Raw genomic sequence first — 24369 nt, 5'->3', positions numbered from 1 at the left:
CTACAACCGAGGTGTCTGCAGGGCTAGTTGCTCTAGTGGCTCTGCAGTGAGGCTCTGTTCCTTGCCTTTCTCGTCTTCCAGAGTCAGCCTGCAGTGCCTGGCTTGTGGGCCCTTCCTTCCATCACTCAACCTCTGCCATTGGTTTCCTACCCCTGACTCTGACCCTCTCGCCTCCCTCTTACACAAAGCCTTGTGAATGCACTGGGCTCCCCCAGGTCACCTAGGATAATGTCCCCATCTCAAGATACTTGCTTCAGTCATGTCTGCAGAGCCCCTTCTGCCATGTACGGTAATATATTCATAGTTCGCAGGGACTAAGGCTTGGATATCTTTGGGACAGCTAGGAGGTGTCATTACCTTCCTCAGTGGCTATGCTGTGCGAGAGACTACAATAAAAAACACACCAGAGACTTTAGAGCAAGAAGACTATTGGGGGTGGAGATAAAAAGGTCAATTTATCAGGAAGACATAGTAATCCCAAACGTCTGCACACAAAACCGCAGAGCTTCAAAATACTGAAAGCAGAAACTGACAGAGATGAAAAGACAGATAGATAAGTCAACGGGTATCGTCAGGGACCTTAATACTCTCTTGTTAGAGTAAGTAGATGGCCAATCGGCAAGGATATAGAAAACCTTAACCATACTACCAGCCGACTTGACCTAACTGGCACACAGAACACATTCAACCAGTAGCGAAATGCACTTTTTTCCAAGAGTACATGGAATATTGGCCAAGGTAGTCTTTATTCTTGGTTGTTAAACAGCTTAGCAGATTTAAAAGAATTGCTGTCACTCATGACTTCTCTTCTGACCTTATTGGGATTTCAGTTAAAATCTGTCACCAGAAAGCTATCTGGTAAATCTTCAACTCTTTGGAAATTAAACAACACACTTCTAAATAATCCAGGGCACAAAGAGGAACTCAAGGAAAATTGAAAAAATATTTTGAACTGGATGAAAGTGAAAGTACACTATCCTTGTGGGATGCAGGTGAAGCAGTGTTCAGAAGGAAAGTAAGACCAGCAAGTGTTCATATTGTAAAAAAGAATGGTCTCTAATCACGAGCCTAACTTTCCATTTTAAGACACAAGAAAAATAGCACACTCACCACAAATTAAGCATAATGAATAATGAAGAATTCCCTGGTGGCCCAGTGGTTAAGAGCCCACCCGCTTACACAGGGGGCACAGGTTGGATCCCTGGTCCGGGAAGCCTCCACGTGCCGCAGGGCCGCTGAGCCCGTGCACCCTGGCACCCCTGCTCTGCAACAAGGGAAGCCGCCGTGAGGGGCAGCCCTCGCACCGCAAGTAGAGAGTCGCCCTGCTCACGGCAGCTAGAGAAGCCTGCACGGCAATGCAGACCCAGCGCAGCCATGACGAAATAAACAACACTTTAAAAACAGTAAAGGGCTGGGCTCCGTGAAACTGAAAACAGAAAAGCAGTAATAGGGATGAATGAGACCCAGAGCCAGTTCTTTAGAAAGGTCAGTGAAGTTGACAAACCACTAGTCAGGGAAACCGTGGAAGAAAGAGGGAAGACACCATTTGCCAGTATTTGTAATGAATGACAGGTCATCACTACAGACCCCACGGACATAAATAGGATCGTAAGAAGAAGATAACGAACAATTCTGTGCCCATAATCTTGGCAACTCTTAAGAGACACAGGCTGCCAAAACTCACTTGAGAAGAAATAATCTGAATATTCCTTAAAAATATTAAAGAAATTAATTTTGTAGTAACTTTCCAAGAAAGAAGAAAGACTCCAGGGCAGAATGGGTTTACTGGCATGTACTACTAAACATTTAGGGAAGAAATAATACAATTTTATACAATTTCTTCCAGAAAATAGAAGGGAAAGAAATCACTGTGCAGCAATTTTATGAGGTAAGTGTTACTCCAAACTCAAATCAGGAAAGGGGAAGAGAGCTGCAGACAGTACACCTCAGGATGATAGATACAAAAATTCTCACCAAAATATTGATAAAGCCAAACAAGTCTGAAAAGGATAGCACATCACAACGAGGTGTGGTTTATCATCAGATGCTAGGCTGGTTCAGCATTTGAAAACCAGTAAGGTTAGTCCACCATGTTAACAGACTAACATCATTACATAGGTTTGGGCATCAGAACCGTTTGATAGAATTAATAAAGTGCCCAGCTTTGTAGGGAGGGAAGGGAAGCCCTTTAATCAGACTGAGAGCATCTGGGTCTACGTTTGGTGGTGCTAAGTCGCTCAGTCGTGTCTGACTCTTCTGTGACTCCCTGGACTGTAGCCCACCAGGCTCCTCTGTCCCTGGGATTCTCCAGGCAAGAGCAGTGGACTGGGTTGCAATTTCCTGCTGCAGGGGATCGTCCCGACCCAAGGATGGGACCTGTACCTCTTGCATCTCCTGTGTGGGCAGGCGTGTTCTTTACCACTGAGCCACCTGGGAAGCCCCAGGGGCCATTCTTTAAGTAGCCTCTGGCTCTCAGTTGCAGATGGTGGGTGTGATGGTGTGAGCCCACAGGACTAAACCTCACCTCTGCCGCTGGGGCTCGCCGAAATTCATGAGGCCTCCACTACACGCGGATATGGGGGTGCCGGGAGTGAAGCCACTGCAGAGCCCCGCCTTGGGGCTCCACTCAGATCCGCCAGCTTCTCAGTCACATGAGAAGTCACTCGTTTTCCCAAGGATGACATATGCTGCTTCTGCAAGCCAAGGGTGCCCACCCAGAACCGTGCCTCTCTCTCTGGGTGGGGTGTGACCCGCGGCTTACTACACAGAGTGTCTCGACAGCCTCCGAGAACAGGACCTCTGTTCACCTCCCTGCTTTGGGACGCTCTGGATCGCTGAATTTCTTTTATCTTAAAAAGCAGAAACAAAACGACAGCTGCCACCCGTCATAGTGTGTACGCGGGTTACCAGAGTACTGGCCGCCCCCACCCAGCAGGCCCAGCTAACAGGGCGCCATCGGCGCTGCGGACAGACGGGGTGTTCTGCCCGACGTCAGGGAGCCGAGGGTCCCTTTGGACGGCGCTGCGAGGTGGGGAGCGTTAATTTGGGTCTGGCCAAGGTGTGGACGCGAACTGCAGTCCAGCCTGGGTGAACACGAACTGCTTCTTGGCTACCAGATCCACACCTATGTAAAAGTGAGCCAAGGCTGCCGGGTTCTGTTTGGGGGAAGTACCCATCCCGTACAGCAGGTGCGATGGGAGCTAGCGCTGCGAGAAGTCTGCGACCCGCCAACCAACCTTCACCCGTCAGGCCTGCAGAGGCCAGGCTGGGGCCGAGCAGGAGCGCGGTGCGGCAGCCCCACCACCCACCTGAGTCTTTGCGGGCGGCGCCGTTCCACCTGCCTGTGGCGTTGCTTCTGATTGCCCATGCACTCTGTGATAGGAAAGTTACATCGTTTTTCGCTTTTTCATTCCAGCCAGTCAGCTTGCAGGATCTTTGTTCCCCGAGCAGGGAGTGAACTCACGCCCTGGGCCATGAAAGGACAGAGTCCTAGCCCCGCGACTGCCAGGGAAGTCCTCAAAGTTATACTGTTGAGTATACAGAGTCTGCTTCCTGTCTTTAAAGTGAAACTAACTATGTTTTGGAGGTGGATAAAATGACTGGTTCCGCCTACCCTTTCAAGGCCTAAAAATGACCCCTGTTTGGGAATATTCTAGAGCTCGTTTGGCTTTACCCTGAAGGTGTGGCTTCTCTGCGTGTGTCTCTTTCTGGCTGCGCGGGGCCCTCGTGGCCGCACGGGCTTCTCCGGGGCTGTGGCGCGGGGGCCCCTCTCGCTGAGAGCACAGGCTCTCGGGCGCGCGCCTCAGTAGCTGCGGGTCCCCGGGCTCTCGAGCGCAGGCTCAGCGGTTGTGGCACACGGGCTCCGTTGCTCCGTGGCACGAGGGATCTTCCCAGACCAGGGATTGAACCCGTGTCTCCTGCATTGGCAGGCGGATTCCTTACTGGTGAGCCACGAGGGAAACCCGCATAAGTTCTTTATACTACCTGGAATTCAAACATCTCCCATCCCCGTACAGGCTCCAGGAATTGAAACACAATGTTAATTTATCAACATTTCTTAAAACATTAGTAGATAAACGAAAGATGACAATATCATTGGGGGACAACGAGTGTGAATTGGGTTTTGCTGCCGCAGAATTTGAGACTAGTGCTCACGGAGGGGAGACAGCAGGGCGGTGTGGACCTTCTGTCCTCATTGCTGTCTGCCCGTCCACGTTTCTGTTTTCCCAGTCTTACTTCTTGCTTCCTGATGTCCCAAGAGTCCGCCCTTTTCTGGGGCCAGAACTTCCCTTGGCCCCTGATCTAGGCCCGCCGTGCTTCTGAGAGTCCTGTCGGTTTTCCTGTACCTGAGAGTGTCTTTTCCCCCCTTCATTTCTGAAGGAAGGGAGGAGGAAATGGTAACCCACTCCAGGCTTCTTGCCTGGAAATCCCATGGACAGAGGAACCCAGCAGACTACAGTCCGTGGGGTTGCTGAGACGTGGACACGACTATAGAATCGGGATCGGCAGTTTTCTTTCAGCTCTTGAAACTGTTGCACCATTTCCTTCCTGCCCTTGAGTTTCTGATAAGTGCACCGTCATGTGAGTGGGTGGCACTTCGATCTCACGGCGTCCAGGGAGCGTCTTCCTCTTTTGTTGGATTGTGATGCATCTTGGCAAGGATTTCTGGGGCTCATCCTGTTTGGGTTTTTCTGAGTTTCATGAATCTGTAGACTCACGACTTCTGCCAAGTTTGGGGAAATTCCAGCCACTCTTTCTTGAATTGCTTTCCAGTCTCATCCTCTCTCTCTTCTCCTTCTAGGAATCAGATCCCCGGGACCAGAGACTGTTGGGACTCTGTTCCCATGCCCTTCCGGGGTCTGTGCTCCCTGGTGTTCAGACTGGCGTTCCTGTTGCTGCCTCCTCCGTCCCCTGTCCCCGGCCACCTCCACTGTGCCGTTGAGCCCGTTCATCCACGGGGACTGTTTTAATTATTGCATCTTTCAGATCTGAAATATCCACTAGTTCTTTATGTCTTCTGTTTCTTTGCTGAGACTTTCTAGCTTTTTTAGATTTACTGGAAGCACATGTATAATTGCTCCTCAGCATTTTTAGCAAGACTGTTTTACAGTGCTTGTCAGATAATTTCAACACCTCTGTCATCTCAGTGATAGCAGCTGTTGTTGTTCAGCCACTCAGTCGTGTCCGACCCTTTGCGACCCCAGGGACTGCAGCACGCCAGGCTTCCCTGTCCATCACCATCTCCCGGACTTTGCCCAAACTCATGTCCATAGAGTCAGTGATGCCGTCCAACCATCTCGTCGTCTGTCGCCCCCTCTCCTCCGGCCTTCAGTCTTTCCCAGCATCAGGGGCTTTTCCAGTGTATGGCTCTTCGCATCAGGTGGCCAAAGTACTCAAGATGAGATTTTCCTGGTTCTCGTGTTGATGAATGAGTTTTCAAACTGAGACCTGGACATTTTGGCTATTATGTTGTGAGGGTCTGGGTCTTATGAAAATCTTTTGTTATAAAGGGCTTACCTGACGCATCGCTGGGGTATGACTCATTCCTGCCTGGTGGATGGGGCAGTCCAGGTACCCTACCCGGTCCCCTTTGATGCCCACCGTTTCACTCCTGGGGTCTTGCCACTCTTACCAGTCTGTCTGCTGCCTCCTCTCCACTCTTCAGACCCCAGAGATGTTGTGGGCCCAGTTGGAGACCACAGCAACAAAGCAGATGTCACGGTAAAGTGAGTTACGGAAGCTCTTTTGTGTTCCCAGTGTCTATCAAAGTTACGTTCACACTGTACTGTGGTCTGTAAGTCTGCAGTAGCATTATGTCTGATACAACAATGTACACACTTCAGTTAAAAAATAATGCTAGTGGGGAAATGGCACTGATAGGCTTGCCTGATGCGGTTTGCCACAAACCTCCAATTTGTAAAAACTCAGATTATCTGGGAAGCACAGTAAATTCTTGCGATTGTATATGTAATGTCCAGGAGCTTAACTGTGCCTGGTGGGGGGTTAAGGAAACAAACCTCTGTTTCCTCCTGGTCCAAAACTGGAAGTCTGAAATGCAACTGATTTTTATATTTTGAGTATACCCAATGATACTAGATAGATCCTTTTCAAATCAGAAAAATAGATTCTTACATTATTTGGATTTTCCATGCACACAGCTTTGTAATCTGTGAGCAATACAGTTTTTTGTTCTTTGTTTTTTTAGCAATACAGTTTTAATCTATCACTTTGTGCCTATTTTTTTTTTTTTTGGACTTTATTATTTAATTGACTGCTTCTTCCAGGACCCTGCTGAATAGAAATGTAATAGTAAACATTCTTGGCTCAGCCTTAATCGCAAGCAGAAAGGTTGTAATTTTTACCTTTGACAGTGATCTCTGGGCTTCTCTGGTGGCTCAGTGGTGCAGAATCTGCCTGCCGAGGCAGGAGACCTGGGTTTGGTCCCTGACCGGGGAAGATGCCACACGCGCCCTGAACCTGTGCTGGAGAGCCTGGGAGCCGCTCACACATGTGCCACAGCTGCTGGAGCTGGGTGCCCTAGACCCGAGCTGCGCTGCCAGAGAGGTGCCCGCGGTGAGGGGCCGGGCACCGCGGCCAGAGAGGTCCCTGTGGTGAGGAGCTGGGTGCCACGGCCAGAGAGAGAGGCACCCACGGTGAGGGGCCGGGCGCCGCAGGTAGAGTCCCCTGCCTGCTGCAACTGGAGAACAGCTCACGCAGCAACCAAGACCCCACACAGACAGCAATGAACAAACATAAAAAATAGATTTCTGGTGCAGGTTTTAAAAGATGCTTTGATAAATGATAGGAAATTCCCTTCTACTTATGACTTTTTCATTATAAATTGGTAATGTATTTTATGAAAACCTTCTCATATGTTATCATGATGTTTTAAAATCCCTTCTTTTAATATTTGAATTGTATCGATTGATTTTTGAGGATGAAACCAACCACAGATTCCTGAAAAAAAAAACACGTTTACGTGCATGATATATTGTCCATTTCATTGATTGATGAATCCTCTTTGTGAATGTTTTGTTCAGGAAAACAGAAGCCAGGAAAAAAGCTTCCTGTGGTTTTCCCCTTTTGTCATTTCCGTGTCGCGTTTGGGCTCAGGTTTTTCTGGCGCAGTGAAATGTTTTGTGGAGCGTGCCCTTCCTTTCCCCTCTCTGCGTAAGCTGGTGTAAGTTCCGTAGGTGTGTGTACAAGCGTGTGTGTGTTTCATGACTGCCCACGGGTTCAGATGCATTCACCTGTGAAACTCTCTGGACTCAGAGTTCACTTAAACATATAGGACAATTCAGATTTTCTGTTTATCCCCACGTCCATAATTTTGATAAATTTTATTTTTGAGAGTTTCGGCCTGTGTCATCTACATTTTCTACTATAATAGCATAAAACTGTTCTGCAATGAAGTTTTTATCTTTCTAAAATCTGAAGGACCCGCCGTAGTGTCCCGACGACGGTAAAGCAATGCCTTCCCTCTTTTTGACTTGCTCGTTGTGCCTAGGATGGGTAAGTGTGATCCTCGTTCTAAAGGATGAAGCTTTCTGGCTTTTCTGACTTTCCTCTCCTTTTTGTCTGTCTTCAGTAGTAGCTGCCCTTGTCATTGTTATTCCCCTCTTCCTTCCTTCGTTTGGAGTAATTTGCTGATCTTTTTCAAAGTCACTGATAACTGAGAAGTCGGTTGCCTTCTTTATAAAATATGAGGATGCTAATTGTCTCTTAAGGAAACTGAACCACGCCGTTCAGTCTTTAGTGACTGGTTTATTTGCGGCTGCGCTGGGCCCTCCCTGCTGCGTGTGGGCGCGCTCTGGCTGCAGCGAGGGGAGGCTGGTGCCTGGCTGCGCACGGCCTGCTCGCGCTGGCTCCCCTCGAGGAGCACCGACTCTGGGCACAGGGCTTCGGCAGCGGCCGTGCCCCTCGGCTCAGCTGTCGGCAGCAAGGGGGTCAGACCCGCGCCCCCTGCGTTGGCCGGCAGATTCTTAACTGCTGGGCCACTGGGGGTCCAGGATGCTGCTTCTGAGGGTTGACCCGAAAGGGTCCCGGGGCCCCCTGGTGGTCTGTTAGGAGCCCAGGGACTGGCTGCTGGTCTTTAGGTGGTCTCCACTGCTGGCAGCTCCTGTGCCTCCTGGGTCCCTGAGGTCTGGTCCCTGCAGCCTGGGGTCCGGGTCCTTCCTGGGCTAGCGAACGGCGAGAGCAGCGTACTCACTGGGCTCTGCTGGGGGCTCCCCCACCGGGGGGCCGGGGGGTGCGGCCGTCCCCCTTCTGACAGTCGAGTGGTTCAGCTGGGCGTAGGTCACGTCCTGGGGGGCTTCGGACGTGGCAGCCTGCGGGGTGGGGGGAAAGGTGTGTGAGATGGGGCGCCTGGGGGCCTGGAGAGGAGGGACCCATGTGCTGTGCGTCTGTCTGTCCTTCCCGGAATCCCCCCGACCGGGAGGAGAGGGGGGCTCCTCCTGCCTTCATCTTCATCTCGGGGGCTCACAGGGCGCCCGTCCCCTCCTGGGGGTCTGGCTCCCGCCTGTCCTGCTGGAGGGAGACGGTGAGACAGGACAGGTGCCTCCTGGGCCCGCCGCCCCTCCTCCAGCCAGCTCCCCACTGTGCCCAGATGAGGCTTGGGACCTCGGGTTAGGTCAGCTCACTCTCCTGATGGAAACTCCAGGGCCCTCCTGACGCCCGGGAGCCTCCGGGTGCCCTGTCCGGCCCTGGTTTCTGTCTGAGCCCTGGCCGCCTGCTCATCTGCCCGGGCACACGGCCGTCTTCCTGCTGAAGCGCGTCCCTCCCGCCTCAGGGCCTTCCTACCGGGTGTGCCCACCCCGTGCGCCCAGTCCGTCTCGTGATTTCCTTTCCTCGTCAGGCCCTTGCATTCTGGGATCCGCCTGCTTGTCGGCGTGGGGCCCCTCTCACCGCGGGGTGAGTGCCCGCCGTGCCTGCAGGGCCAGGGGGTGGCGCCAGCTCTCCCGCGCCCTTTGCTGGGGGTGAAGGAGGGGGGCCTGGGCGTGCGGGCGGTCCACTGATGCACGCGTCCTCTTGAGACCTGGGGCTGCACCCCCACACCAGAAGGTCAGCCAGAGGACACGGAGCCGGGAAAGGCGCCCCGAAGGAGGGGCCGTGAGGTCACAGGGCACGGGGAGGCTGGGGTCACCGCAGGACCCAGGGAGCCGGGAAGGAGGGGTCGGGGTGTGCGCTGGGCTGAGTTTGGCACCAGGAGGTCTGTGGTGGCCGGACGGGAGCAGGGGTCTCACCCGATGGTTCAGCTGCAGCCCCACCTCAGACTGTGCGTCGCTCACGGCAGCATCTGCAGCAGAGCAGGGGGACCATTGGGTGGGGTTCCGAGAGCCTCAGGGCTGGAGCCCCCGCCCTGCACCCCGGGGTAGGTGCTGTGTGGTCCCCCACCCTTCTGAGCGTCCCCCCCACTGCCTCCAGAAGTCTCTGTGCCCCCTGCCGTGGGCCGTCGCCTCTCCTGCTCACAGATGGCCTGGTCCTGGGTGTCCGCGGCTGGGCTGGAGCTGAGGAGGAGACGCTGTGTCAGCGGGAGAAGGTGGGGTGCTGTGGGGGGCTCTGGGGGTGTTGGGGCAGGGATTACCTGCTCTGCGGTCCTCTGTCCTCGCGCCCTGGGTCTCTGGCCCCTGTGGGAGGTTGGAAATCAGCCTCGGCCTGGGCTGGGTCCCAGGACAGAGGCTCTGCCCCCAGGGATGTGGTGACCCCGCCCTCCACGTGGGATTCAGGAGGCGAGGAGGCAGCCTGGGCTCGTGGCGTGTGTTTCAGTTCATGACACTGAGAAGGAGGGAGATGGCTTAAACTAGTGCACGTGGGCTGACAGTGGGTGTGTTTCCCACTAGATTCTCAGATTTGAGAACTGGAAAAATTTTAAATGAAATACCGTTGATTTGTAATATAGTAGTTTCAGGCATACAACATATGATTCAATGTTTTTAATAGGTTATACTCTATTTAATGTTATTACAAAATAATTGCTACATTCCCTGTGCTATCCAGTGTATCCTTCTTGTTTATTTTGTACATAGTAGTCTGGGTCTCTTAGTCCATACCCCTCCTCTGCCCGTCCCCCACTGGGAACCATTATATCAAGGAGTCTGTTTCTGTTTTGCATATACATTCCTTTCTATTATTTTCCAGATTCAGTATGTACAAATGATATCATAAAGCATTTATCTTGCTCTGACTTATTTCAGTAAGCATAATACTCTCTAGGTCCATGTATGCTGTAGCAAATGGCAGAGTTTTCTTCTTTTTATGGCTGAGTAATATTCCATTGTGTGTGTATGTGGGTATACACACACACACACACACACACACACACACACCACATTTTCTCTATTCATTCATTGCTTGCTGGACATTTGGGTTGCTGACATACGTTGGCTATTGTAAATTGGCTATATGAATATTGGAATGTTTGTATCTTTTCAAATTAGTTTTCATTTTATTCATATACCCAGCGGTGGATTTGCTAGATCATATGATAACTCTGTTTTTAGTTTTTAAGGACCCTCCATACTGTGGAAAAAAATTTTTTAAGCTGAATGTTCCCATGCCCTGGGTTTCCCTTCGTCTGATGCCCTAAGGCCTCCAGGGAGCCAGTCACCCCGTTCCCTACTCACCCGAGTTCCTGCGTCTGTCCCGACCCCGGTGCCGGAGGAAGAGGAGGAGGAAGAGGACGAGGAGCAGCAGGACGAAGGTCACCGAGACCCCGATGAGGACACTCAGGTACCACGTGAGGCCTGGGGCACCAGAGACGTCTGAGTGAGCCAGGGATGCCGTTTGACTGAGCACCTGCTGTGTGCGGACTCCTGCTGGGGTCTGTGCACCCATCTCCAACCCATCCCACCCGTTTTACAGGCGAGGAAACTGAGGCACAGAGACAGAGATCACGGCCCTGGGGACCCAGCCTGGACGGGGCAGAGCCGGGACTGGAACCAGGGCCGTGGGCGCCCTGAGTGCCTCCTGAGCTGGCCCCCAGGAGGACACCAGCCTCCTGCTCTGGGGGCCCCTCGCCTGAGGGGGCTGCCCGAGGGTCTCAGCTGAAGCTGAGGGTCCTCCCGGTCCCCGCCCCTCCCCCACCTCAGCGGGGGCGGGGGGAGGGCCGGGCTGCGTGAGGGGCCTCTGGGTCCCCCAACAAGCCGTGACCACGCTGCGGCAGAGGGGACAGGCCCCCACAGCCACCTCCTCGCCCGATGGGGGTCACACTCAGGTCAGAACCCGGACATCTACAGTCTGGGCCATGGGCCTCTCCTTTTACACTGGGAGAAACTGAGGCCCGATGTGGGTGTGGTGAGGGTGAGGGGGTCCATATTAGAGTCTCCAGAGGCGCCTGAACCGGGGGCATATTCAGCCTGCCCCCTGGACCCACGACCAGCTCCCCAAGAGCCTGCTCCCCTCTCTGTGGGCCTGACCGGCTGAGGGTGGGCACTGATCCCTGGAGCCCCCTGGAGGTTAGCAAGGGGGTTAGGGTGGGGCTTCCCCCTTCACAGCCCTGCTCCCCCAGGCTGAGCAACCCCCTCCCCCGGCCCACAGCCCTTCACCCAGCAGCCCAGAGCCCCTGCAGCCTGTGTTTCCCGGTGCCCCTTTAGCATCTCTGCTCCACCCACAGCGAGTATTGATGACCTGAGTGGGTATTAGATCTTCCGACTCCCACACCGCCCTGGGGTGGGCTGTCTCCCCTGAGCACCGAGCCCCATGACTCCCCAGATTGACCCCCATCCCGCAGCCTCAGGCCCCTGCAGCCTGTGGCTCCCGCGCCATCTCTGCCCCACTCCCCACCAGCCCTTGACGATCTGAGGGGCCTTGTCCACCCAGAGAATCTCAAAGCGCCCTGGGGCGGGCTGTCTCCCCTGAGCACAGAGCCCCGGGACTCCCCAGGTGTTGAATCGGGGCCCAAGGGTGGGGGCTGGGCCCATGGGTCCTGGGAATGAGCCCAGGGAGGGGTGTACCGGGCTGACCGGGGTCCCCACCTCCCTCCCCTCTGCCCTGCACGGCCCTGTGGCCTCCCCGAGACCCTCCCACTGCCCACCTGCCCCTCCGGGACCCCAGTGCATGAGGAAGGGGCGGGGGCGGGCTCCCAGGCCCCTCCATCAGGGGGCCCCTCCCTCGGCGCCCCCTCCTCCTCGACCTCCGGGGCCTCCCAGGGCACAGAGCCCCGAGCTGCTGAGTCAGACGGACAGACGGGGCCTCACCTGAGACTAGGAGAGCCAGGGGCTCGCTGGGCCGTGACAGCAGGTAGGAGTCTGTGCTGAGTGCGCGGTAGCACCTGTAGGTGCCCCCGTGGGCCGAGCTCACAGGACTCAAGGAGAACTCGGCCTGGAACCGCCCGCCTTGGTGCTGGGCGGGCAGACGCAGGGGCCGATGGGCTGCCCCCTCCTGGGACAGAAGGAAAGTGACCGTCCAGTCTCCTGACTGACACAGCAGGGTCACGTTCTCCCCCGGGGCCACCGAGGGGCCCGGCTGCGCCGAGAGGGAGGGTCTGTCTCCGAGCAGTCCTGCAGAGAGGAAGGGGGGTGGGCCCGGCCCTGGTTCTGAGCGAGACTCCGCGGCCTCTCTGGACCCTCAGCGCCGTCTCTGTTTCTCCGAGTCCCCCCTCCTCCACCCCGTCTCGCTGTCCCCTCCCGGGGACCCCTCTCCCTGGTCCCAGCATCACCCCTGGGGCTCCCCGGTGGGGCCTGTGCAGAGTCTGGCCCCCGACTGACCCGCTGGCCCCTCTCCCGCCACCAGGAGCTCCAGGGGGTCGCTGGGGGCCGACCACTCGGAGGAGAGGCCGTGTCCACCGTAGCATCTGTACCGGCCCCCGTGGACGGCGCCCACCGGGCCCAGGGGGAAGTCGGCCTGAGAGAGCCCCCCCTGGACCCTCCGGGCAGGGCGCTGGGGGAGGTCCCGGCCCCCCTCCTTGGACAGAGCGAATCTGGCATAGCCGACATCAGAGCGACACTGAAGGGTCAGGTTCTGTCCAGAGGTGATGACAGGGCCCTGCGGGGTCAGGAGGGACGGCTTCCCAGACAGCCCTGGGGAGAGATGGGCGCCGGGGTGTTGGGACCGCGTCCCCCGTGGACGCCCTTCCCGGCCCGGCCCCAGGCCTTGCTGTCTCTGTCTGTGTGTCTGTCCTGTGAGCACCACGCTCTCTCCCCCCTCACAGGGGCTCCCCTGGGAGCAGAGACCCGAGTACATTGCCTTGTCTTCACAAATGTGGGGTCAGGACGGGACTTCCTCACCTGAGACCAGGAGCTCCAGGGGGTCGCTGGGGGCCGACCACACCCGGGGGGTTTCCCTGTTAAAGCCGTAGCATCTGAACGTCCACCCGTGTCCGGGGCTCACGGGGCCCACGGGGAACAGGGCCTGGGTCTGCCCGTCGGGGCTCCACTGTCCATCCAGGGTCCGAGCGGACTCGTCTTCTCCTTCCTTGGTCAGAAGGAACCTGTTAAATCCCTGATAGGAGCCACACTGGAGGGTCAGGTTCCCTCCCGAGGTCACTGCAGGGCTCGGCAGGGCTGAGAGGCGCGGTTTGCCGTAGGGTCCTAGGAGAGAAGGAGGCAGCTGCATCTGTGGGCTCCCCCCTCCCCCCCAGGGCTGGGCTGTGAGAGTGACACCCCCGAGAGCAGACCACCTCCCGAGGGCAGAGCCTGAGGCCCCCGAGCGTCTCTCACCTGTCACCACCAGCTCCAGGCGGTCACTGAGCTCTGACCAGCGAGTTCCCCTGAGATAGTAGCACCAATAGCGCCCTGCATACTGAGCAGTCATCTGTGGGATGGAGAACTTGGCCTTGTCCCCGGGCTTCAGGGGTGTCTGTGTGTCCCAGGGGACTGAGATTCCCTCTCTATCCAGATGGAACTCCAGGGCTCCCAGGGACCCCTGACACCAGATGGTCACGGGGCTCCCCCAGCGGACCACAGAGCCCGGCTCAGCCCAGATGGTGGGTTTGGGGGGGGTCTCTGGAAGGAAATCAGAGGTAGGCTCACCAGGCATCCCCCCAGGCTCCGGCTCTCAGCCCAGACCTCCCAGACTCCCCCTCCATGAGCCCCGAGTTGCCGTCCCCCTCCCCGTGGCCTGGAGGTGACCCTTGTCCCCACGAGAGGAGGGAGCTGGGCCCTAGGACAGACTCACCGGCCTGCATTTGGGTCCTCAGGCCCACACTCAGCCCTGGAAGAGAGAGCCCTGTGAGAGGTCTGCCCTCAGCTCTGAGCAGCGCCTCTCCTCCCCGGGAGCCTCCTGGGCCCTGGGTCCACTGAGGGAGCAGGCTGGCTGGGGGGGGGGTGAGTCTCTCCAGACCAGGGCTCCCCCTGCCCGTCCTCATCTCACCGAGGCAGAGCAGGGCGGGGAGGGTCGGGGTCATGGCGTCTCCTCCCTGCAGTCCAGGCCCTGAGGATGGAGGAGACCTGGTGTCCTCCGGACAGACCACAGGGTGTGTCCTCTCCGGGGCTGGGGCTTCCTGTCACGCGGTCGTCACATCAGCGTCCCCGCAGGAAGGGGAACAGCCTCTTCTTGAAAGCCTGGTGTCGACCCCATGACAGTCCCAGTGTGTTCCTGAGACGCCTGTTTCAGGTGTGGGCAAGCAGGGCATGCCCTCCCCTCTGCGAGCCTCCCCTCGGGGTCTGCTTCCTCCTCTGCCCGTCCATCAGCAGGTCCCCGTGGGGTCCTCACCGTGGACGGGTCACCAGGCCCTGGAGATGCTTCGGGGAGGATGTCGGCTCCTGCTGCCCGCAGGGCTCAGATCCCCAGAGACACATTTTTTGTGTTTTAATTGGAGGATCGTCACTTCACAGTATGGTGCTGGTTCTGCCACACATTAACATGGATGGGCCATATGTGTCGCATGGCCTCACTCTTGAACCCCCCACCCGTCTAGGCTGTCACAGACGCCTCTGTGAGCTCCTGAGTCACGCGGCACGTCCCCCGGCGGGGTGTTTCACACGTGCTGGTGGCGTGTTTCCATGCTACGCTCTCTATTCCTCACACCCTCTCCTTCCCCAGTGAGTCCACAAGTCTGTCCTCTATGAGGGACACAGGTTCAGCGTCTCCCTGGGGCCCAGTGGAGTCTGCGTGGCCCAGAGCCCAGAGGAGACGCTCAGGGAATCAGGAAGGATACTGACTCCTCCCCTGCTCCGGAGTGTGGGTTCCCCCCATCACAGCCCCCTTCAGGGGCGTCTCTCTTTAACGCATCACCGTCCAGCCCGCCTTCCTGGGAACAAGCCCCCAGGCCTTTCCTGCCTCCTCAGGGTCCTGGGGTCCTTGGGCACCATCTTCTCCCGGTCTTGCCATCACCTGCAAGCTTTTGGGGGTGGTGATTGGGGTCAGAGCTCTCACTCTGGTGGGAACAGACGTTCCTATAAACGTGTGCCTGCTGCTGATGGAACCTTGAGCGGCGGTGTCCTTTGTCTGCGCCTGAGGTTCCTCCTCTGCATGTTGTCCAAACCCCAGCCCTCAGAGGGGCTGTGGCCTCTTGCTGTCGTCACCACGGTTAATTTCCAGACGAGCTGACGGCAGGAGAGGGTGGAAGTGACGGGCTGCTGGTTCAGACTGCACCCAAGGGCGCAAGTGTGGTTCCCGCCCAGAGCCTCCTCTGCTCCTGAGGCTGAGACGTGCTCCGGAGAGTGTTTCTGCAACAGGAAACCCCAGACAAGTGCAGAAGAAAAGTTCCCCAAATGGAGAGGGAACCCCAGCGATGGGGAGAGGTAGGCGGTGTGGCCCTGGCGGCAGGGATCATCTCGGGGTCAGGGGAAGGTCCACCCGTGTGGACACAGAGAGGGACCTATCCTCACAGAAACATAAATGAGGCAAGCATGTGGATTATTTTGTAGAAGAACAGGCAGTTACTGAAAAGAGTCGAACATTTTCGACGTGAACAAGCCAGTAGATTCAACGCGTTAAAAAAAGCCAGGCAGTCAAGACGACAGCTGAGCGGCCACATGTGACGTCGGAGTTTAGCATTGAGGGAATGTTCCGGAATGCAGCAGAGAGCGCAGACATGGCGATTCAGGAGAGGCGGGCCTGTGCTGAGGGCAGGGTGGTGTCCGTCCTAAGTGTCAGAAGCGAAGAAGCCCAGGACAGACAGCAGCGGCTGAAGAAAGGAGTAGCGGCGCCTCCTTCCCTGAGGAGAACCGTCCTGGGGGGCTGGCGCACGTGTGGGTGCCCGGGACACCCGAGGGCGGCCCCGCTGGGCCAGCGACCGACTCGGCGCTCCTCACTGAGGGTAGGGCTCCAGCCCCGCTCAGGGGGCCAGACGCGGCACCCTTCCGCCAAGGACGCCCACCCTGCAAGGAGACCTGCGTGCCGCAGCGGGGTCTGCAAGGGGGTTAGCTCACTACATGTTAAAGAAAGGCAGCCTTTCACAGTGAACTGAGCATCTGAAGGGTAAATTTAAAACGTCTTTCCTACTGAACTTACAATTTGAAACAGTTTACTCTAACTAAATTTCAACTGAAAAAAAACAAGACGGCCGATACTAAGGCCCTAAAAATATCCTGAAACTACTCCCTGTAGGAAACGCAGATCACCATCAAGAGAATGAGCAGCCCCCGGGGGGCAGACTGGCCCCTACCAAAAGGGGGCGCTAAAGGGCACTGTACCGATGCCGTCATGGAATTAACCCGGAAGAGTTCCCCGAGTCGGAGTACTTGCAAGGGGCAAGTGAAAGCTTCATGCAGAGCACACCCCCGGCTTCCAGGAGGTTCTGCACCGCCTCCCGCTGTGGGCGTGCCTCAGCCTCTCACCCGCCAGGTCCTCAGAGAGAAGGAGGGCCCTGGGGGCCTGGATCCCTTAGCCTTGAGAAGTGTTTTCCTCTCCTAGTACTTGAGTCACCCGCTTGATTAAAAACAGAAAGTGTTCTCAAGTAACTTGATAAAAAGAGAATGAGCGTGAAAGAAAGCATTTGCAGAGTTGCACGTCCTTAGATGCTGACTGTTTTCACACGGGAAGCAATATTCAGAGAAGGCAGAGAGAGAGTGAGGTGCAACAGGGAGGAACGCGTGGCCAAAATGAGCTTTGGAAATTACACAGACACACACTCGCACGCACAAACACACCCACACGTGTGCACAGAGACGTGCGCACGCCCACACACGTGTATACGAGTACCCAGGGTTCAGTGAAGTACCGTTAGAACACTGTCTTTTCTAGAGGAGGAGGAGAATGCATACGTGTTCAGAAATAAGAATGTAAGACGTATTTTAAGCATGAGAGCAAGCGCCTAAAATCAGAAATGGAGTACCTCCCCAGTGCCTGGTGTAATTAAATGAGAGAAAACCCTTTCAGCTTTCCTGAGGTATAATTGACAAAAACTGTATCTGTTTCACATGCACAGCTTGACGTTCTGATTTCTGTCTACGCTGTGAAATAAGTACTGCAGTCATGCTAATTATAATTAGCGTGTCCATCAGCTCCAGATTCACCGAGGTCTGCGGGTCTGGTGAGGACACGTGCGGGCTGCCCTCCGAGCAGGACTGAGCCGACACCAGAGCACGGTCAGCTCCGGTCCCGTCGCTGCCCATCAGGTCTGCAGGATTACTCGGCGGCGCCCCTGAAACGTTGCTCCCGTGACCCGCACCTCCCCGCTTACCCCGCTCCTGGCCTCTGGTGACTACCGTTCTCTCCGTTTCTCGGAGGCTGTTTTGGATTCCACAGGTCAGGGAGCTCCTGCTGCGTTTCCCCGCCTGTCTGCCTTACTTACGGCATAACGTCCTCCGGCTTCACCCGTGTCGTCTCAACAGGAGGGATTCCCTTTCTAAAGGCTGAGTGAGACTCCATTGCGTGCGTATGGCGTTTTCTGTGTGCGTTTATCTCTTTACAGAAAGCCAGGCTGTGGCCGCGGCCTGCTGCCGGGAGCAACGATGCAGAACACGGGTGCAGATACGCCTGTGAGGTCCTGGCCGCAGCTTCTTTGGATACAGACCCAGAGTGGAATTGCTGGATCGTATGGTAGGGAGCTCTAGATTTAGAATTTGAGGAGACTCCATACTGCTTTCCACAGTGGCTGCACCGACTGTGTCCCCAACGACCACGCGCAAGGTTCTCTTTTCTCCGCGTTTGGCAGCACGTGCTGTCTTTGTCTTTTTCCTAGCAGTCAAGTGTCTGTAACACGTGCAGTTGCCGGGAGCCGGCACACGAGCTCCCGCCCATGACAAGGCCATGAGGGAGAAAACCTGACGGCAAGGCGGATCAGGTTTTCAGGGGTTTCGAAAAGGCCAGCTCACGAGATCCCACCCATGAGAAGGTCACGAGGAGAAGGCCTGACAGGCAAGGCAGATCAGGTTTTCAGGGATTTCAAAAAGCTGCCCCCGGCGCTCACCTTAAAGATGATGTCTGTCTTTCTGATGCCTGCCTCAATAGACTACTCCCTAATATCTGTGACATAGGCAGAGGCCTTCCCCGATCTCTTTCTAAGAATCAATTTAGAATTTTAATCAGTAAGTTTTCCAGGTGGTGGTATTTTATGAGATTATTCAGGGTGAAAGGAGTGTTTTAATTTAAACTCCTTTGCTGGTAGTTTGTTAGCCAAATGCATTTATGCCCTTGGTACTAAAATGCATGATTGCTTATAATATCCTAATCATAAAATAGCATAAAGAACCTGATTATATAAAAGCCCTAATAGACATAGAGCCCTTTTAAGAGGTAAAGGAGTCCTATTAGAAAACATAAGAAAAAATATTCTATAGGTGGTTCTTGGGTTGAGATTTGCTTGCTGTATTTTGCTTGCTGTGTTTTTGCTTTTAATGTGCTAAGGTAGTGTTATAGAAACCATTGTTAATATAGTTAAAGATCTAGAGAAATAAGAGCTTAGCCCTAGTGTGGTAACAATGAGATGGTTGTTAATTGTCAGCCAGGAGTGCTAGGCAGGGGTTGCCTCACTGAAGCCGCAGAGTCAGTGTGGGGTAAACTTCTTAGATGAACGCAACTGACAACTTCTGCAGAAGGATTAATTTTTGTGTTAACAAGGTTATACTTCTACTCTGTACTGTTGCCCTATGAGACTGCTACCTTTCAGTTAAGGTCACCAGGGAAACAAAAAGTAGGTTTACATTCACCTGACCTGCATAAAATGTTAATAGGCCCCAAGGCCAGAAGATAATGTACAAGACTCTCATAAACAAAGAAGTATGCAGAAAACACCCCGGTTTCGTGAAGGACAAGCTGACGTAATGTTAAACTATCTTCCCCTCAGAAATGTACTAACTTAGGGTATAAAAGCCACGGTGAAAAATAAAGGATGGCCAGACTCTGCTAGACCCTGCAAACACCCCCGTCTGGTCATCCTCTCTCTCTCGCTCTCTCTCTTTCTCCCTCTCTCCCTCGCAGACTTGGCCCTATCAAGGCTGGTCTCACGTCTCTCTCCGTCTCGCCGACGCCGTTCATCCTGAGGGCACCCCCTGGATCCTGCCGAGGCTGGACCCCGGCATGCAGTGGCACCTCACTGGCTCTGATGTGTGCCCCCCTGAGGACTGGTGGATGTTGAGCACCTTCCCATGTCCTGTTTGGTCGTCTGGTCATCGTCTTTTGAGACACACCTGTTCAGGTCCTTTGCCCGTTTAAAAACCGGGTGGTTGTTACTTTGCGTTGAGTTGTGTGAGCTCCTTGTGTATTGGAGAAGTAGCCTTTTATCATACGTGTGGTTTGCACACGTCTTCTCCCGTTGCATACACTGCCTTTCCTATAACCGTCTCCTGTGCTGGCAGGAGGTGTTTATTTACCGACCCCCAGGGTCTGTCTCTGTCTTGCTGCCGTGCTTTTGTTCCATATCCACAGAAAGCTTGTCCACACCCATGTCACGAAGCCCCCCTGTGTTTCCTTCTTGTTCGTTCAAGGTTTGAGGCCCTGTGTTTAAGTCTCTGCTGAGTTTTGAGATGATTTTGTTATAGCCATGTGTTCCGGGAAACAAACTCACTCAGAGGGACAATGCAGATAGTGGAGTGTAGTTTATTACACCAGCGGACCCGAGGCAGAGTCTCCTCTTAGCCAAGGGCCCCGACCAGCATTTGTGAAAATCTTTTATACCCCATGTGTACGTGTCCAAACCCACCACCCCAACCCCTTGAAGGTTACAAAGGAAAGGTCAATACAATCACAATAACCTCATCATTTACGTGTTTTGTGTTCAAACAGTTAATAATCAATAAGCCCACGGTTACATTCCAACCAGTTAATAATCGATAAGCCTGTGATTACATCCTGATAAATACGGAAATAATTTATGACCTGTCCAGAGGCTTGGGTGATTAGTGTCTGTTTTCTCTTAGGTGATCAGTAACCTGGATAGGATCTTCAAGGTTTCCCTGTCCGGAGGGGGTCTTCTCCTTCCATTGTCGTTCCCACAGGCACTAAGCAGAGAGTTCAGAGTCCACTGGAGAGGTGGCCGAGCACGATCAGCATGGACAGGCCTGAGATGGAGTCCAGGCCCTATGAATTGCTTCTTCATTCCCCCCTCTTGATGCTCTTAACTCATATTGTGAGCATCATTCATAGGGATATATTGCACCCTGGCTCTCCAACTGCCAATTAGGGAGAATGACATCAACTTTCGGGTTACAAAGTTCATAATACATTGTAAAATTCAGGGTCCACAAAGCAGAACTATCAAGGCAACTATAACAGTGGTAAATACAGTTTTCTACCAATTGCTCTTCATCCAAGATAGGCCCAAAGTCCAGAATGGAATGTTCTCATTTGACATTGCTTTTACCTGGTTTTTCACGTCATCTAATGTAGTCGATACATTGTCAGATAAGTCAGGAATGTATACACAACATTCAACCTTAATTATAGCACACGTGTTTCCTTGAGCAGCTGTGAGTATGTCCAAAGCTATTTTATTATGAATTACCACTTTTCTCATTTAGATTTGCTCTTCATTTAAGGCTTGGATGGCTTCTCTTCTATCTAGGAGGGCCTGTTTTTGGAATTAGTCAAGGCCTCTACTTTAATCATAATATATTTGTTGTCCCTACGGAGGGTATGAAAAAGGCAGCAATATCCTCATACCATTGAAACACAGATCTTGTCCACCTAGCATGTAAATAAGGTATATTTACTGGGGTTGTTGTAGGTTAGGCTTTTGTTACACTGGCGTTTATATCAAATGTAACCCCATGACCTGAGTCTACTGACTGTAGGTCTTACACCAAGAGAGCAAGGAGAGGTTATGATTGACAAGAGAGAGGAAAGTCTCTTTGTCATCCCAGAAAAGAGCAGAGTGGTTTAAAATCTCCTTGGCGGAGCGGTGACACCCACCAAGGAAGTCCATCCATCAGAGACAGAGACAGAGTCCTGCATACCCAGCAGTTGTAGGTGTTGTGGAAGTCCGTGTAGGAATGTGCCCATGAGACGAAAACATTGTCGGAAGTTAAGTTCAAAATCACGTTGATGTGGCCAAGCAGCAGGAGTTGATTGTGTGGCTTCATCCTGAAGGGGCTCGTCCGGGATCTTCTTTTCCTTCTTCTTAAGGATGGTCTTAGTCTCTCGAGGGTCAGTGGGGTCCCTCTGTGCAGTCCACTCAGCGTTTTCTGGGTCTGTGTGGTATGCTCTCTTCGCCCTCGTATGATGGATCAAGGGACAATACCTGCAACTTTAACTGCAGTAGGGGTAGTTAGAATAACATAAGGCCCCTTTCACCAAGGGGCTAGCAAATCATGTTTCCAATCTTTGACCCATTCTTGGTCACCAAGGGTAAACTCATAAATCTGTTCCCCAAGGGGGAACGGCACCCTTTCTTGTACAAACTTAGTTACCCGATTTATTACCTTACCCAGTTCCATCTGCTGTGAAATCCTATACCCCCTTACCTGAGGCAAATTTGTTGATACCCGTTTTATTATGGGAGGAGGCCTCCCATACACAATTTCATATGGAGAACAGCCTTGGGACTGTTGGGTCATCCTGAGTCTGAGCAGAGCCGTCGGAAGCAAGTCCACCCAGGAGCAGCCAGTCTCTCTGATCCACTTGGAGAGTCTCTAAGTGTCCGGTTGGCTCATTCCACCATCTCTGAACTCTCGGCCTATATGCAGTGTGCAGTTTCCACTTGATGTTTAAAGTTTTGCTTATTTGTACTAAATCACCTACAAAAGCTGGGCCGTTGTCTGAACCAATGCTGGTAGGAAATCCAAATTTGGGAACTATTTCCCTAAGCAGGCACCGGGCTACTTCTGATGGTCTTTCAGTCCAGGTAGGAAAAGCCTGGGAAAAACTCATCCTGAGAACGTACATACCATGACATTTTCAGTGAAGTCCACTCCCAGGTGTTCAAGGGGCACCGTGCCTTTCAGCTGAATACTTGGAGGATTTTGTCTGAATCCCCGAGAGGCAGCATTAACCTGTGAGCAGGCAGCAAGGCCCAGGTGGGTAGCTTGGTGTGTCTGGCTTACCAGAATGTGTGTCAGCTCCTCCAGTACCAATAATTTGCCACTTGGCAATTCCCACCATCCTTTTTCAGTCTTTTTTTTTTTTTTCCTTTTCAGTCTTGATGGCCCCTTCCGCTTTGGCTAATCTGACAGCCGTTGCCCTCTTTTTATCAGGCTAGTGCCATCAGCATATAGGACCCACTTAGGGTCTGGAACCTTGAGCCCTTCTTTAAAACAAAACCCAGAGACCTTACCTCCTCTTTGTAGATCTGTGCCTTCTTCTTCAACACCCGGTAACCTGCTTCCATCAACAGCTGGAGCAGTGCATTTGTCCCCTTCCATCATTTTTCCTTGGTCTCAGGCAGCCAGGAGAAGCTCATCCCTGTATTGTAGGAGCTGACATCCATACTCTTCTGGATGGAATGAGTCCAGGTCAGAAGCCAAGGCTTCCAGAAAGATGGCTGGAAGTTTTTAAGCCCTTGTGGGGGAGTCTAGGTGAGCTGTTGTTTGGTGCTCCCGACTGGATCTTCCCATTCAAAGGCAAAGATGGGTTGTGACGCTGGGGCGAGGCGTATGCAGAAGAAGGCATCCTTGAGATCTAGGCAAGTGTAAACTTTAGTCCTCGGTGGGAGGAGGCTAAAGTAAGGTATAGGGGTTTGGAACAGTGAAGTGTAAAGTCACAGTAGCCTGGTTGACTAGCCTGAGATCTTGTCCAGGCCTATGATCCTGTCCTCCTTCCTTTATGACTGGCAGGACTGGCGTGTTCCAAGCCGACTGACACTCTACTAGAATGCCTGCTTGTTTCAGTCTATTGATGGGGGGCCATATGCTGGTTCAGGCCTCCATCCATAGCGGGTACCGGCACCCTCTAACCGGGATGGTGCCTGGTTTGAGTTCCATTATCACTGGGGCGTGATGTTTAGCCAGCCTGGGGGGAGGGGGGTTGTCTTCCACCCAGACCTCAGGGAATAATTGAGTTAGCTCCCTCATGCTCTTCTGGCCCACCCGGTTCTGCCTTCAGAGGCTCATGCAACCTCCACTCATCTTGGGTTGGTATTGAGAGAGAGGGCAAATAAGTCATAGAGTCCATCCAGAAGGTGGGCCTCTCCTCAGGGGAGAAAGTCACTTGTGCTCCTAGTTTGGAGAGCAAGTCTCTTCCCAACAGGGGTACTGGGCACTCAGGAATGTAGGGGAATTCATGAATCAGTTGGTGCACCTCCCCCATCTGACATTTTCTGGGCTGGCAAATGGTTTAATCATCTCTTCTCCTGATACCCCAGTAACAGCGGTAGTCTTTTTCGACAGAGGTGCCCCAGGTTTTGTTACTACCGACAGTTCTGCTCCTGTATCCACCATGAAGTCAATGTTTTGGTCCCCCACTTTTTCGGTTACCATGGGCTCTCAGGGACCTGATATCTCTGAGTCCCAGCAGCCGTAGTTAATTTCCAAGTCAGCAAGCCCCACAACTGTGGGAGCTTTCCCTTCCTTCCTTGCCTTAGGGCATTCGCTCTTCCAGTGGCCAAAAGCTCGGCACTGGGCACACTGGTTTGGCTGTAACGGGGACCGGGGCCTCCCTTGGGACCGGCTGAAGAACTGTCCTGTCCCTGGGGCAGATGAGTTTTTCCGGAGGGCCCGAGATAGACTTTCCCAGAGCAGCAGCTAGCCCTGTAAATCTCTTGACTGTCCTCTTTTGTTCCCTCCAGCTCTCTGGCAGAGCGCAGTCTCTGCTTAATTCCAACGTCTCCCTCCCCTTCTTGTCAGTACTCCCCGGCAGAGGCGGGTATAGCTTGGGTGGTTTGGTTGGAGCCGGATCCTGGAAGTGTTGGCCAGAGGTTTCTGTCACTGGGATCGGAGCCTGCCCCAACGGCGGCTCTACGAACTCCGGGAAAGCTGGTGGAGGAGCAGCGGCTGCAGGAACTTTACCTGGCCCTGGAGCAGGCATTAAGGAGGCCTCCAGTCCTGGTGAAGCACTGAGAGGCAGGCGCATCATTATCCAGCATAGGGGAGGGGTCAGGTCATCCCCGTCCAAGTC

At 53.9% G+C, this 24369-nt stretch overlaps 1 protein-coding gene across 4 annotated transcripts in view; it reads right to left on the bottom strand.

The window, feature by feature from the left end:
- Positions 1-7441: 7441 nt before the first annotated feature.
- LOC136161766 (leukocyte immunoglobulin-like receptor subfamily A member 6) overlaps positions 7442-24369 on the bottom strand; it is a 44324-nt gene continuing 27396 nt past the window's right edge. For 2 of the 4 annotated variants that reach the window (XM_065926840.1, XM_065926838.1), the window contains 5 exons: positions 10623-10742; positions 9584-9626; positions 9469-9506; positions 9243-9295; positions 7442-8327 (listed from right to left, as the gene is read on the bottom strand). In XM_065926840.1, coding sequence (XP_065782912.1) covers positions 8181-8327; positions 9243-9295; positions 9469-9506; positions 9584-9626; positions 10623-10742 — 401 coding nt within the window. In that variant the 3' untranslated portion in view covers positions 7442-8180. Of the gene's footprint in view, positions 8328-9242; positions 9296-9468; positions 9507-9583; positions 9627-10622; positions 10743-12194; positions 12498-12704; positions 13017-13223; positions 13527-13655; positions 13941-14112; positions 14149-14307; positions 14412-24369 lie in introns of those variants that run through there. The other 2 variants (XM_065926842.1, XM_065926839.1) reach the window with 2 other exon arrangements.

The sequence above is a fragment of the Muntiacus reevesi genome, chromosome 2, assembly GCF_963930625.1.
Source record: "Muntiacus reevesi chromosome 2, mMunRee1.1, whole genome shotgun sequence".
In the NCBI taxonomy this organism is placed as follows: domain Eukaryota; kingdom Metazoa; phylum Chordata; class Mammalia; order Artiodactyla; family Cervidae; genus Muntiacus; species Muntiacus reevesi.
This window is presented reverse-complemented; position numbering and strand designations above follow the sequence as displayed.